General features: G+C 37.6%; 1 protein-coding gene across 1 annotated transcript; it reads right to left on the minus strand.

The window, feature by feature from the left end:
* Positions 1-1369: 1369 nt before the first annotated feature.
* LOC133451265 (leucine-rich repeat-containing protein 43-like) lies at positions 1370-8233 on the minus strand. The gene is made up of 10 exons (XM_061730234.1): positions 8147-8233; positions 7782-7985; positions 6954-7064; positions 6546-6685; positions 5360-5598; positions 5118-5254; positions 3567-3642; positions 2986-3125; positions 2844-2909; positions 1370-1606 (listed from the first exon to the last, which is right to left on the minus strand). The coding sequence occupies exons 1-10, from the start codon at positions 8231-8233 to the stop codon at positions 1370-1372; spliced, it is 1437 nt and encodes a 478-aa protein (XP_061586218.1).
* Between the last annotated feature and the right edge of the window lie 7500 nt (positions 8234-15733).

Raw genomic sequence — 15733 nt, forward strand, 5'->3', positions numbered from 1 at the left:
GGTGCATTTATGCCCAATAAGCCAACATTTCCCAAACAAGTTTGAGGTGAGGACAGATGTTGGTCTAAGTACTATATATAAACAAAAGCATTTTTCAGACTTGTATGCTACCACATATGTCCACTGTGTCTCCTTGTATGACAGCTCATGATATATAAACAGTAATATAATTAGTCATTTTTGGCTTTAATAAAATAAAAGGTTAATATGTAGTGTAAATATATTAACTTTTTCTTATTGCATGTAATTTCTTTATGGCTGTATTACATAATTTTCCTAATTGAATCCATGCCGTAAAATCTTACCTTTGACAGTTCGGGACATTTTTAAGATGACAACATCTGTACTTTTAGTCAGTTTTATTCATTTTGTGTATATATAAAAAATATATATATATTTACTCTTCGGCTTTGGAAACCTTGCGCATTTGAATTTCATTTTTTGTCCATACAGCTTGATAACAGTTTACAGTAGGCTACATTTTTAGTACAGAGTGAAAGGAAAGGTTTTTTTTTATTATTATTGTAGTGTGTATATATATTGGAATTAAATTAATACATTTTATGATTATGTTTTATGAAAAGCACTTTGTTTTTTATGAAAAGTTTGATTTGATTTGAAAAAATTCAGATAACGATTCTTACAAATCACTGAGGCTTAAACTGAAATTTAAAGGACAAAACAAATCTGTGTTTGCTTTGTTAATAAAAAAAGGAGAAGAAGAAGCCGTAAGTTTTAGGAATTGTGGTGTTGCAGAACAAGAGGACGAGCTTCGGATGCTGACTGCCACTTCTCCAGCTCCACACTCAGCTCCACGGTCACTGGCTCCGGCTGGACATGGTCCTGGTTGTCTGTGTGAACAGCCTCATCTCCATCTTCAGTTCCTTCTCCTCCATCTGTCACGCACAGTTTAAAAAACCACTCATGTAAATATCCACACTGACAAACATAGTTTATGAATAAACCAACATTCACTGAATAATTGGTTTCACCTCTGGCTTTCTTGTTTAAATGTGTCTATCAAATAAAAATGAAGAGCTCTAAATCATACAGCTAACCTAATTATGATCTACTCAATACCAGTGTCTTTTTATGCCAAGACCATTTTCAATTCTTCTCAGAACAGTACAGTTTTGAACATTTAACTTCTGAAGATGTGGTTCTGTGATGTATCGTTCAAACCTTTCTGATTTGGTTTCTTATCCTCTTTCTCCTCGTCCTTGTTTGTTTTCTTTACAGGATTCTTAGAATGTATAAAAAAAAAACACCACATGCAAAATAAGTTCCTATCTTGGTTTGACTGCTTAATCATGTTTTCAGTTTCACAGTTTTCAAATATGAACAAAATCTCAATAAACCCTGTAAACCCTCACAAGCTTGAAAAACGACCTGCCTTTTGAAGTGTTTGTGTAGTGTCCACCTCAGGGTTTGTGTGCAGCAGATCCAAGTTGCAGAGGACTTGGACTTTCTGACCTCCCTTGATCAGGCTTTGGAGCGGTACACGTGCAGAGCCAAGGACTCGCCTGATGGAGACTTCTTCAACAGCTTCAGGAACAGGTTCCTTTTTTTTATGTTTGTCTTTAGGTTCGTCCGGTTTAACTTGAGACTGTGAAGGATACTTGACATTAAATTATGTTTGCATTTTATTAACAAGAGCGGAAAGTATCATGGCTCTCCACACATACACACTGTCAAAAGTTTTCTTTTTTCATAGAAAACTATTGTTTTTATTGTTTATGAACGATCTGGACTGTAGGTGAGCCTAGTTTAATACTAGGTATTTTCACTAAGAAACCTTTTTAAAAAAATGTACAAAACAGTATCTGGAATTGTTTAAACCTAGATATCTGGTTACTCTTCAACTCTATATACCCAGCTTAGCTAATAGTGTTTTCTGCAATGTGAAGGTTAGGTACAAGAATAATTATCTCGTACCTCCAAAGATACTACATTCTTGATTCTCCATAAGAACTAAAGGAGTAAATAAGAGCTACTAATCATTAGCCATGAATAAATCATCAGAATCATCTCAAGAGTTGACTTTCTAGCAAGTTCATCCCAAGTTCATCCCACGGTCATCCCAAGGTTATCGCAAGGTCAAATTTAGTAATTCTCAGAGCTACAGGGATACCATGAGACCCGAGGCCGAGACAAGATCAAGACCAAAGACTGTCGAGGCCGAGACAAGACCAAGACCACAACATTGGTCTGGAGAACTACAAGTATAGGTCATTGAATATTCCTATTTAACCTTCTGTGTAGAGTTGGGTTTTTTTTTTCATCTAATTTGTTAGTATTTGTCCCAAAATTATTTTATTCCATTTTTATTTACATTTTGCAGCATGTCTTGTCTTTTTTGTTTGAAAAGTTCTGAAAGAAATACTCAAAATGCTGACATTGGAAGTAAAGCATACTCCCCTTTTTTCACTGTCCAGGAAGTCTGACACACACTCCTTAAAAAAAGATGACAATGTCTCACTCCTTTTCCAACACCTTTCCTCCTACTCATATACGTTTTTTTTCTTTTTTAACATTTCAAGACTTTCCTTATTAATCAGTCTCTCAGCCAGAAGAAGTTGTTGTTTGCTCATTGTGAAATTGCTCAAAGACATATCAGTAGGGGTGACAGATTACATTTATTTAGCATCCTTAAAGGTCAAATGTATTCTGGCGGCTGAACACTCGTTATTTGTAGTAGTACGCACATTTTATGCTGTTCAGGATATCCGGAGCTGTTTGTCTGAAAACAGTTCAGGATTTCCTGCATGGCTAATCAACATGATCATGAACTCACTAATGTGCACTTTATATCTTTGTAAGAACTACGTAACTGATAAACTCACTTTTTTCCCAGTCCCGTCTTTCTTCTTTTTGGATTTGGTCACTTCAGAGGATGCAGGAACTAACACCTGACATGTCAAATGCAAAATATGTCTTAAAACGTCTTAAATCTGAAAACTTCCACCAGGTCTCACTTTTACATACCTTTTCCTCCTCTAGCCTGACATAAAGTCCCCAATTGAAGAATTTCTTCAAGTTGCTCAGAGAATTTAAAACAAAGGTTTGTGTGTAACAGAAGTCCATTATATCTGACCAGTTCCGTTTTGATGTGGTGTACTGGGAAACTGCAGGAAAAAAGAACACATTTGACAGAAAGAAATAAAGAAAACACAGTCATAGTCTAATTTTCTGTTGTCAGATGAGAGGCACGTATGAAGAATGACAGAATGCTGATCATAGCTGATAGCTGAAGGCTCGACATCAACTCGGCTTGGTTTTACAGTGTTGCTCAGAGGAAATTTGATTCACACTGACACTGATAAGGAATTCTACAAAGAGTTCTACAGAATATGTTAATGCAAATATCATACTTGGAGTTTTTCCTTCATTGCACAACCTCAATGACTATCTGCAGATTCTTTTTACAAATATCTTTTTAAGAAACTGTCAGCACAATTGCTTTTTTGTAATAATCCATGTGTGTGTATAGGCTTGAAATGTGTGCAGCTCAAACATGTATTCTTACATTGTACATATCAAAGCAGATTTCAGCTGTGTTGACTCACAGTTTTCGTTTGGCAGGAGGTCAGAGCTGAGCGGGCTGGGTTCTGTTCCATGTGCCATGGACGCAGTGTCAACTTTCTGTAAAAGTAATAGTGAACTTATTTAGTTTCTATTCGTATCTATTTACTTGTTAACTTTTGGTTTGAACATGCATGTCTGTTTGTTTTTTTGTATTTTCCAGCTATTATCCATTATGCTGTAGGATTTTACAATCAATCTTTTAATTACAGAATTGCTCTGTTTTCACTCATTTTGAATTGTTTGGGAACTGAGAATAATAATTAGCAATTGCTGCCTTTCAAGGCAAGGGAAGTTTATTTCTATAGCAAGTACTTTACAAAGACATTAAAACAAAAATAAAAAGTTATGATTTAAAGTTTAAACAAAAAAATCATTGAAAAGAAGAATCTCTATTCTCAATCCAGTCAAAGACTTGATTCATTTGATTTCAGATTCATTTGATTTCATTTGATTACATTCAGATTTCAGTTATCAAAAAAAGCCAAACTTAGACTTCCTTTGATTCTTCTCATCTGTGCCTAACCCTGCAGAGGGATCTGGACTGCAAGCCCGTCAGTTGAGCACAAACACTCTGAATCGATGAATATAAACTGTTCTGACTGTCCTGCTGAAGTAATCATGAACTTGCTGGAAAAAGAGACCCCTTAATGGCAACTGTATGCTTCTGTTTCTACTAATTTTATCTTTCTTTGGCTCTCACTAGTTTTTGTTTTTGTTGGGGTTTTTTTACGCTGAGTGTGTTTTGTGCTATTAAATGTATTAATATTTTCTAAATCTAATACAGCTGTTCAGTAAAGACAGGCAAAATGAATTCTTCTGTACTTCTCTGTACTTCTCTTCTGCCAAGTGAATGTTTAAACAAGCTAAAACATTTGTTTCATGTTTCATATTGAAGTTTTTGTTGCAGTTAAGGAAATTTACTGATTTTTATGAAAATGGGTTTTTTAGTTTTCTGTGTTTATAATTTTGCTTTTTGAATTAACTAAGTTAATTGTGTCACATTTTTGTCATGCAACAAATTCAGTAAGATTTCATGAAGATTTTAATTTGTTTAATTTGTAAACAGACACATTTTGGCCAATAATGTGACAATAATTGCCAGAGGAACAATTCACAAGAGAGACAGATCTTCGCCTGTGAAATAAAGGAAACTTATTTTACTTGTAAGGAAGTCACTTCCGTCAAAGTCACTGAAGGAAGTGATGGACAGTTTGATAATGGATTAGCAAAGTTTAGTTTAAACTAATCTGAGGCACTTGATTTATTCAAATTAAATTATATCTTTTCTAAATGGAATAGATTTTATTTTACTTTTTGTTGTTTTTCCTCACAGACCTCTTTTCTGAGATTTGGAAGAGGTTTTGCATAGCAAAAAGAGAATTTTGAACTAAATGTATCACCGCCTGTCTTTTCAGCTCATTCAGATACATTTACATTCACATTTGTCATGAATTCATTACAAATAAGAGCTTCTGAATTGTTTTAAAGTGCCAGTTAAAAATGAGGTGAAAGGTGAAAGAAGGTTACATCACCGAGTCATGAGTCAGGAAGTCATATGTGATGGAATAGCTGACAACTGTGGCCTTTTCATTGACGCTCATCAGTGGATCTGGGATCCCCCTCACTTTTCCCACAGTCACCGTGACTGAAGCCGTGTCCACTATCAGATCTGTAAAAATGAACACTATATTGCAAACTGACAGTACACTCATAATATGGTTTAAATGACCCAAGAAGTTCAGATTCACTTCTTGACATCAGTCTGCACTCTCACCTCTCATGTCGGCCAAGCCCCTGAAGCGATGCCTTTCATCACGGGAGATCCATGAGCAATCGAGGTAATCTAGCTGTGGGAGACTGTCCACAGTAAGGCCTGGATATGCTGGTGAGAGGGTGAAAGGGTTTCCCTCCAGGACCACTGTCTTAAGACGTGAGAGGGTGCTCAAGGCCTCCAGCAGGGCCTGAAGATCCTGAAACTCACAGTCGCTGATGTCCAGACACACCAGCAGCGGCCTGAATTAAGAGAAAGCTGTTTTTAAAGGACAAGTGTGATATGCAAAGAAAGAAAAGTTTTAACACATCAGTGAAGATGAAGAACTGAATGAAAACCGACTTTGGTTGTCCCGTTTAATGTTATTTTATTAGTTCATTTTTATTATAAAGAAAAAATAAAGATAAAAAAAATAGATATTAACAACTTTATATTAGCTGCCTTTGAATCATAATCTATTCTGTGTAACGGGAAAAGAATGATTTTACATCGTATGTTTTGGTTTTATTTTGAAAAGTGCAACTCCTTGAGATGCAAAATAGCTATGAAGCGCAAAATAGGGCTCAACATACTGCAGCTGCAGTGTTTGGGGTGTTTTGAGGTTGTTGCAGTATGTATAACTTTCAGTTTGGGTGTGGATCCTCTTCTGTGTTTGTGCCTGGGGTTTTGTTCCTGATGGACTGTTACTGATAGACTTTTTCAAAGTTTATTTTATCTATTTTGTTTTTCTTCAACACAGATGTGTTGAAGGGATATTTAAATTCATAATCTCAATCTGCTCAATAGCGTGTCCCACATTCAATAAAAGCCCTGCTCATGTTTAAATCAGTTGGCAAAATATAATATAATATAAAATAATATAATATAATATAATATAATATAATATAATATAAATTGTGGGTTTATTCTGTTTATTTTTTATATTTTTTAAAAACAACAAACTAACTAAGTCCAACTTCAACTTTAAGTCCATGTTTCCATATTTAAGAGTCGATTGCAGTCAGTGCTTTGTCATCACTGATTGTTACCAGTGGGTGTTACTACTGAAAAATGCGGTCAAATGAGAAAAAGCATCGTGCGTGCGTGCGTGCGTGCGTGCGTGCGTGCGTGCGTGCGTGCGTGCGTGCGTGCGTGCGTGCGTGCGTGCGTGCGTGCGTGCGTGCGTGCGTGCGTGCGTGCGTATTTTAACCAGTGTATTCCTGTAAGATGAAAGGCATCTCTATTGGAACCCAGTGAATTTGATGCGAGGCTGAGGTACTGCAGCTGAGGAGGTGAACCGTTGCTAAGACTGTCCAAAGAAGACAACCTGTTTGCACGTAGCTCCAAAATCTTTAAAAGAAATAATAATGCAATCAGTTAATCATTGCTTTACGTCATCTTTTCACTATTTCATCAAAAAGGGCTGCAACTTCTGAATATATAATGCTATCTTACTCAGTTCAAGGAGTTAGGAAGCTTAAAAAGGCAATATTTTTCCTGCTCTTCATGACTAACAGTGAAACACCTACTGCTCATGGGTGGAAACCGTTGCAAAATCTCACAATCTGATAAGCTTCAGAGAGCGGCTAGATTGTAGTGTTACAGGACCATGACTCACCTTCAACGTCCTGGGAAGGTTATTCCACGGGATTTCTAAAATGTAATTGGCACTCAGAACGAGCTCCTCCAGTTTTGAGAACTTCAGCAGGCCATCGTCAATGACTGACACCTGAACGCAACATGGACATAACATCATGGATGAGCTGCCTGTAATTTGTTAACCATCCACAGAGGGGGTCAAGCATGGGATACTGTTTCATACTTTATAGAGTCCAAAGGCCAAATGAGTGTGATGTCCACTATCACAAGTGTATGCTGGAACCTGTCCCAGCTCTCTTCAGGTGAAAGGTGGGGGTTTACCCAGACAGCTCCCCAGTCCATCACCAGTCCATACATGCACGGACCCACACCACTACTACGGGCAATTTAAAGTCACTAATGGTCCCAACATATGTGCTTTTAGACTGTACGAGGAATGTCGAATGCCCAGAGAAAACCCATGCAAGCGCAGAACATGCAAACTCCACACAGAAAAAGCAGGAACCTTCTGTGTGAAGCAGCAACATCAACCACGAAGCCGCTGTGCAGCCTCGGGTCTGATGACTGAGGAGTAAATAAATATTAACATTCATGGTTGGCGTGGAGACAGGATTTATAGAGTTTGTAATGTCATAATAACCAAGGCTGGTTGATAATTCTGAAGAATTATAAACAAGATTTGAATAATAATAAAAAAATTATGTGCATGTTTTTTTTTAATAGTTAATCCAGATGTTTCTTTATATTTGGATGTACACATCTAAAAAACCAACAAAGCAAAAACAACCTCATACTTAAATGTAAAGTATCATCAGTAACAAATAAAAGAAAGAAAGAGTAAGCTCACGTCTTCGTCCACAATGTGAAGTGTAGTGAAGTAAGTGTAGATAAAGCGTTGATTGAGGCGCTGCGGTGTGCGCACAGCCAGCTCCCTCAGGGCCGAGGCCTGACGGCTCCATGACTCGCTGTCCGGCCGTGGAGGACAATTCAGCAGACGTAGCAGGTCGTCCACAGACTCTTTCTCTGGTCCATCACTGTCTTTAGTCTTTCTCTGAGAGCAGAACCACAAAATTACCAACAAGAATATAGCAATGATGTGAGAAACTTGAGTTATTGGATAGACCATTGAAGCGTTTTTTTGTCTTGTTTTTTTTTTTGTGACCAGCACCAGTTAAAAAAGTGCTAGTTCGCTTGGCTAGTTACTGAACTCACCCATGGACCGTTTCCACAGGGAAAGGAATTCAGGTCGAGGCGGCGAATCTTCTTCTCTAACACAGCAGAAAGTGTCTTTGAGGCCATGACAAGATAAAATGTCTAACTTTACGTTTCAAACGGTTCAGAGAAACAGTAGTTGCAGTAGCTAAGACGTACATTCAGCTTGTCTCTGGCCTGGCGTTTGTTTCCAAACTTCTGCCTGTTGCTTGGCAACAGTTGATTCTCTGACAAGGAAGCCTGCAATGAGATGGATGTACCCGCTCGAGGTGGGACATCTGCTCTGATATTTAAACCTCAATGTGTGAAATTCAAGGAAGTGCAAAGGTGTAACATTTTGTTGCACTTCAGTTAATCTCAGTTATGATGGAAGCATAGCTGGTGTTCTGCCAATTTCTGCCAAGAAATGCTACTTTTTGGTTCTGCGCATGCGCACAGTCGATTTTCAAAGTTTGATTGCCACGCTAAATTGATAATATGGGATGTTGAGTATTTGATCCTTCAAAATACACTACCCATGAATTGCATTACACTTTGTGAACATTATACGATAAAGAGGAAAAAACAATTCTATGGCTTTATTTGATATTCATTCATTCATTCGGAGGCAGGTCATTAAGAAGATTCTTATTTACAATGGCCGGGTTTCCCAGATCAGTTAAGAAGCCCTTAACAGCAGAAGGCTTCTTTCAACCCTTATTAAGGAGCCTGTGAAAGAAAAACGCGTTTCCCCAGAGTCGCTCTTAGCTGAAGAATCTCTTTCATTAAGAAGGAAATGAAAGATGCTGCTGACCCAGTCTTTACACTGAACAAAGACTCACAGATCCAGGCGCGTCAGGCAAATCAATATTACACCAAGCAATGAGATATTAAAACAATGTACACCACACAAATTTTGATCTATTTTATACTTTAGATTTATATTGTTTAGCATTCATTGGTGACAGCAAAGGTGAAAAAAAGAAAAAGGAACAAGTGTGTTCCTGTATATGCTTTATGCATTACGCACAAATAAATCATGATCATTTATCATAATTGGTCTGCACACATCCAACATCTGCGTGCACATATGAGATAATGTACCACCAGCAATAAACCCACTATCACCACACCACCCATATCAACTAAACTCCGCCCACTTACTTTCAAGAATACTTTATTGCTGCAATGTTTCAGTGATTTGAAGGTGTAGCATTGAACATTAAAGCAAAGTATTCTTGGAAGTGTTCGGGAGTTTACATGTGGTTTTGGCTGGAAGAGGCACGTGTGTCATGCTAAAGCGTACATTACGCACACACTTATACATGGCATGAGTACTCTTAAGTAAATCAATAAAATGGTCAATTCCCAGGGACCCTCTGTAGTTTTGAAATCCTTATGAATCACACAACACAAGAATGAAACGAGAACCAAGTTTATAAATAATAAAATATATCTATATTTATAAAATAAATTTATATGATCGTGACAATTCACAGGGGCCCTCTGGAGCGTCGGCTGTACATGCGCCTCGGGAAGTGGCATCTGTCTCCGCTGCAGCTCCAATTTCTCCCTCTTGATGTCCACCATGTGCTGCTGGAGGGCAGTGGACCTCTCGAGGTGTTCCTCCATACGCCCCACACTCCGAGCTTCTCCCGCAGGTCCAGCAGCAGGTGCAGATAGCAGACCGCTGTGTGCGGCCACCCCGCATGCGGACGCCGGTCCTTGCTGCAGGTTGGAGCTCGGGGACAGGCGGGAGTGGGTGTAGGACGACGTATTCGTCGGACTCGGTACTTGGAGCCGGGAAGGTTGGTGGTGCTGGTCTGACCCCGCTCCCAGATGGCTCATCCACGTGTTCCGACAGCCCCTCGTTCCCCAGGACGTCTACCCCACCCTCAATGCTCTCAGATGCCGTCTTGCCAATTATGGCCATCACCTTCTGCTCACCAGGCGTGAGTTCCGTGTTGGCAGGTGAGCCGCCACCCGTGGCCTGGCTCTCTCGCCTGAGCCTCCCTGCCTTCTTCTTCGTTTGGCTCTGGAACTCCTGCCACTTCTTCCTCACTGCATCCCACAGGGGCTGGAGGGAGCCGTGCGCTCAGCGATGGCAGCCATATTCGGTTTTTGGCCAATATATTGGCCAATATATTTTTCTTTCCTTTTGTTCCTCCGAAGAGGATGTCCCGCTGTTGCCACACTTCATCGACCAGGATGACCATCTCCTCAACAGTGAATGCTGCGCCGCTTGGCCCGCTGCTTCTTGACTTCTGCCATTCTGTCTTAATGTGTGCACCTACCCACAGGTCATTTTATATCCTCAGTAACTGATTGATGTGCGTAAATGGATGTGATTGCTACTTGGATACAGCTGTTGAACACACCTGTCACCTATATGTGTGATGACAGGGAATTAGTGCATTGAGGAGCAGTGCTGCGTGTCTCCACACACCCGCAAATACAACGTTGATGAATGCAAGAATCTGCTTAATAGTGAAAAAGGTCAAGCAGCTAAATAAACTTCGGAATATTTTTTTGAGGTGAAGGATTCTGTTTTACTAGTCACGAGGATACAATGTGGTCCTATATGCTGATGGTTAAGTTAATTTGTCCTTTCTAGAAGGGTGAATGTGTCTAGAGATATATATATATTTTTTTATTTGTTTATATTTTAAATTACATTTAAATTATTGGATTATTTTCAGTTATTACATTTTTTTTATATGATGCGCTGACTGGAGAGCACTTTTAATTTTGTTGTACATAAGTTATAATGACAATAAAGAACTATCTATCTATCTATCTATCTATCTTTTGTCCATCTTTCACATTTAATAAAAACAATACATTTCCTCATTATTCTCTTACCAAGACTACTTTAGTTGCAGTCTTGTTTTCATCATGAAAAAGGGTCATTGAAGTATATTTATCATCTTAGTTTTTCATTATAACACACATAACGCACAGGCAGCAGGGAATTAGTGCGTTAGGTAGCAGTGCTGTGTGTGAAAATGCGCTGATAGTGATCGGTGATCGATTTGCCTGGCATCGATTGATTTGGTTCAGAACCGCGGTGGTGGACAGCTCCTCCAAAGAGCTTCTTAAAGAGCGAAACTAAAGAGCAGTCCTGAGAACGGTGTTAAGAAGTAATCTGGGAAACACCCGTATTTTAGGGCCCCTTCTTAGTTGAACCCTTCTTTGGAGCCTTCTTAAATCCTTAAGAAGGGTCGGATCTGGGAAACCCGGCCAATGACGGCCTGGCAGGCGACAAGGACCACTTGGGGGAAAAGGAAGTGGGCTAGGGAGTAAAACACAGTAAAATTGTAGCTCTACAAAGGTAGAAAACCATTAGGTAGCATTTTTTGGCAAAGCAGCAGAAATTGACAGAACACCGGCATATCAATCTGACTGACACTCTTGTCGCTCAAGTGAATCCACAACTCAGGAAAGCTGCAATTAGACCCCTGCTGTTGATTTTCTTTCTTTCTTTTTTTCTTTTTAATATATTTTTATCCCTGATTTTTCCCATTTTTTCACCCAGTGCTCTTACCTAAGTGACAGTCCTGGGCATTGCCATCCATGGAAATGTTTCAAATCCGGGAATAAGACAATAAGATCGGGTCTACGTTTTAGTTCTTTGCTGCTGTGTATAAGAAAATTAGCCAAAAGAGAAACTAGATTGATAATAAAGATTTTCTTTATATACAATTCAGTAGACAAATGACCTACTAAAATACATTCAATTGTAAGTATAAGTGGATAACCAATTTTCTGATTTAAAAAGAGCCTAAGTTAATTTCGAATAGTCAGACTAATATATCGCAAAAAGAAATGAGTTGCTATTTAATCATTCTTCCAATCTATTACACACGCATTTTCTTTTCTTTTGCATAGTATAGTTTTCATTGCCTTTGTCAAGGTAGGAAAACATTGCATGCACTTGTGTTTTTTAAGTTGGCATAGCAATTTCAACCTCAAAATCATTATTGAATTAAAGGAGAAACATTATGCTTTTTTAAGAAATTGAAAAACTCTTTAGATTTTGATTGAATATTTCTGACATGCAAATACCACACAGAAGCAGTGCATCAGTCTTTACACAGTTGTAGCCCATTTTAGGCATTGAATTAGTTCCCTCTTCTAAGGAGTATAACTCATCTGAGATCCGTCTCAGAAGGTTGAGCTTCCTGCTTCTGTGGGATGATGTGACGTTGGTATAAAATACGCCTGTGTTCTGGGTCTGTGACATCACAATGACAGATTCTCAGAATGGAGTAGCCAAAAACAAAGGGACAGAATTGAGTTAAATAGATTTTTTGATTTTGTCGTTACTTCAAGTATCCAAATATATGCTCTCATGCTTAGACAAAAGAATAAAAAAAATAAATAAAAAAAATGCTATGTTCCTTTTAATGCCGGTGTGCCTGAAAATCAAAATCCTGAAAAAAAAACCTAATTTTTAAATATATAATGAACATGAATAAGTATGTAACCCCTTAGAATTTCTTCTTTCTGTGCATTCAATCTAAGTCGCAACATTTGACAAACTCAAAGTGCTTAGTCTGATAAAACACACGTGAAGTAATTCACATGACTTTACATAGTCCTCAAGGGAAAAGACTTCAAAGTACTGAAATTTGGACATTGCATATGAGCAAATAGAGTAAATTTGTGTTAGACCTGATTGGGGCGTCACCACAGCCAAGAGTAGCATGCTGTACCTTTTCAGTGTGTCAGTAAGCTGTGTGCAAATACTTAAGTTATATGTAATTAAATGACTAATAGCACAGGAAACATTGTGAAATAAAATAAAAAATGACCAAGTTTTGGAATTTGAAAGAATCATAACAATAACCTATAGAACAGGTGTGCAACCTATCTATAAATCTGAGTTTTTGTGTGACACAAAGCAACTCTTGAAAGTCTCAGTACAGGGACATGTAGATAACCGTGGCGGTCGGCTTCGTCTCCACAGTTTAAACCATTGTGGTGAACGGGTGGCCTGCAACAGCAAAACGGAAAAATGTACAAAGAGATTTTTTTGGATGATAATACAAAAGTGGCGTCATCAATAACTGATGGCCTTTCAAGTGAAAAGAAAAAACATTTGCAGTAAGGTATATAAGCAATAGGTGCGAGTCCAGGGGCATTAACTCAAATGCAAACAGCAACAAATCAAACAATCCCAACATGTATCTTGTCAAAGGTAAGCTGTTTTTAACTAACAGTGGCTGTTACCACTGCTGTGTTGAGAGTGTAACACTTCGGTCAAATTGTAAAAATACTCTAGAACTTTGTCAGTCTTTCATTTCCTTTAACCATGATCATGTGGATTCTACAATCAGGTTTTGGTTTATTTGAGAAGTAAATGGCAACATCAGAGGTCTAATGTGAACCTTTTTCTTGCAGACTTTCTGGTCTTCATCATAATGATGCAGATCTCCTTCATGGCTTCAAAGCCAGTTCTGTCAGTGATGCGTAAGAAAGCATTTTGCTTACCATTGAATGATCTCATGAAGGCTGAAGAGAAATATGTACGTAAGCACACTTCAAGTTAATGTGATATGCATATATGTAGGGGTGAAAGCAAATCGTGATTTCAGTTTATTGCTGAAGTAGGTAGAACTATTTAACAAAATAAATTGGAAGTGAATGACAGCTGACAACATCAGTATGGCCTCTGTGGAAAAAAACAGAAATAAAACTCTCTCTTCACTCCACAGGTCAAAGACTTATATGTGAACAGCACGTCCGTCGATCCAGACCAGTTGGAGCCACTTGAGGGAATACATTTTCCTGTGAGGAACAACACAGAAGAGATCCAGGACTCCATATGTGCGATCAATGACTACTTTGAAAACCACCTGCCAATAATTTTCAGGGATATGAAAGGGAATCACTCATTCATCGTCGAACGCACGAAGGCATTTCACAAAGCGTTCAAACTGCTGAGCAGAGACCAGAAGAGAGCTGGCGACACAAAACAATGCCAGAGAAAGAAAACATTTTCCGATTATTACTTTATGAGAGAATTTGGCCTTCGGATCATTTACATTGCCCGGAAATGGACAGAAATCTACCTGGACATTAAATGCTTATATGCTTAGACCACTTAGGACAGCAGATTGATTATTTATGTGTTTATTTATTTGTCTCCAAAGTAGGTTTTCAGTATGAATGTATTTTTAACATCATGTATTTATTTGACTTATACTGAATGCTGTCCTCAAAGTTCTCTGTGAACTTTGTGCAGCTCCATTAGTAATCTACAATTGCAAAAATGAAATAAAACTATTGCTTCAAAATATAAATCTTTTGTTTCAAAGCTGCTTTGTGTATTCTAAAATTAAAAATGATAAAGCAATGTAAATTGTATTTAGTTTATATGGACACTGTTCACTCCAGCCCTTTAATGCTAACTCTAGTGACCTAAACCTGACTTTTATCTTGAATTTAACACCACTTTTAAGGTTTAAACAGATATGAAAAGCTTTGAATGTCCTTTTGAATATAAAGACACACACAAATTTGCACTTGATTAAACTTACAGATATTACAATAAAAAAAAAGGAATTTTAATGCAGAATTGTTCAACTTCTTAGTTTAGTTTAGTTTATTTCGGTGATGACATCACAAAAAAAAAGAATAAAAATTACAACAAGAAAACAAATACACTGTTCAAAGAAAACATTACAAAAAAGTTTCCAATATACAAATAACATCCAGACCGAAAAAGGTGTGGGCTGAAGCAAAGCTTATTATTTGCCTACCTTCAAAAAGATTAATTCAAGTAATGAAATAAAAGCAAGAACTAAGAGAAAAGACTGCCAGTAAAACAAATTGCCTCCATGGGGATAACAAAAATTCCTCAAGAAATAAAAAAAAAAATTAAAAATAAAGGTGCAGTCTACATATTACCTTCATCCTTAAAAAATCAAATCAAATCACCAATTAAATAAATACCCAACTCAACATAGCAAGCATCACCACTCATTAATTTGATATAAAGAAATCATCCTTCTTTTCAATGTTTTTTTAAAATAAGGTTAAGGTTCTACTTGATTTCAAATCCCTCTCCAACTTATTCCATACATCCACCGCTGCCACTGTAGTGCATCTCAGTTTGGTGTTGGTTCTGATTGTTGATTGCCTGTATATGTTCTCCCCTCTGAGGTTGTAATTGCTTTGTCTTAAATTGAACATATTTTGAATACAGTCTGGCAGCATGTTATTGTTGATTTTGAACATAATCTGTGCAGTTTTGAAGTCCACCAGTTCATTGAATTTAAGTTAATTTGTCTCTATAAATAATTGGTTGGTTGGGTGCTTGTATCCAACTTTGTTTATGAGTCGCATTGCTTTTTTTTTTGAGTAAAAATATTGGTTTCGTGATTGTCTTAAATGTGTGTCCCCATACTTCTATACAGTATGTTATATATGGTTTTATTAAAGATTGATACAGGAGTTTTAGTGAGTTTAATGTTAGAATATTTTTACATTTATATAGAATTGCAATGGTTTTTGATATTTTGTTTTTTAGGAAGTTGACGTGAGGCTTCCAGCACAGCTTATGGTCAATAACCACTCCAAGAAACGTATTAACAAAAACTCTTT

This window comes from Cololabis saira, chromosome 9 (assembly GCF_033807715.1).
Source record: "Cololabis saira isolate AMF1-May2022 chromosome 9, fColSai1.1, whole genome shotgun sequence".
Lineage (NCBI taxonomy): Eukaryota > Metazoa > Chordata > Actinopteri > Beloniformes > Belonidae > Cololabis > Cololabis saira.

Coding starts and splice junctions, on each gene's coding strand:
- LOC133451265 (XM_061730234.1), bottom strand. CDS start 8,233: ATGGCCTCAAAGACACTTTCTGCTGTGTTAGAGAAGAAGATTCGCCGC. Junction 7,986..8,146: donor CCTGTGGAAACGGTCCATGG/GTGAGTTCAGTA, acceptor TTCTGCTCTCAG/AGAAAGACTAAAGACAGTGA. Junction 3,643..5,117: donor ACTTCCTGACTCATGACTCG/GTGATGTAACCT, acceptor TTACTTTTACAG/AAAGTTGACACTGCGTCCAT.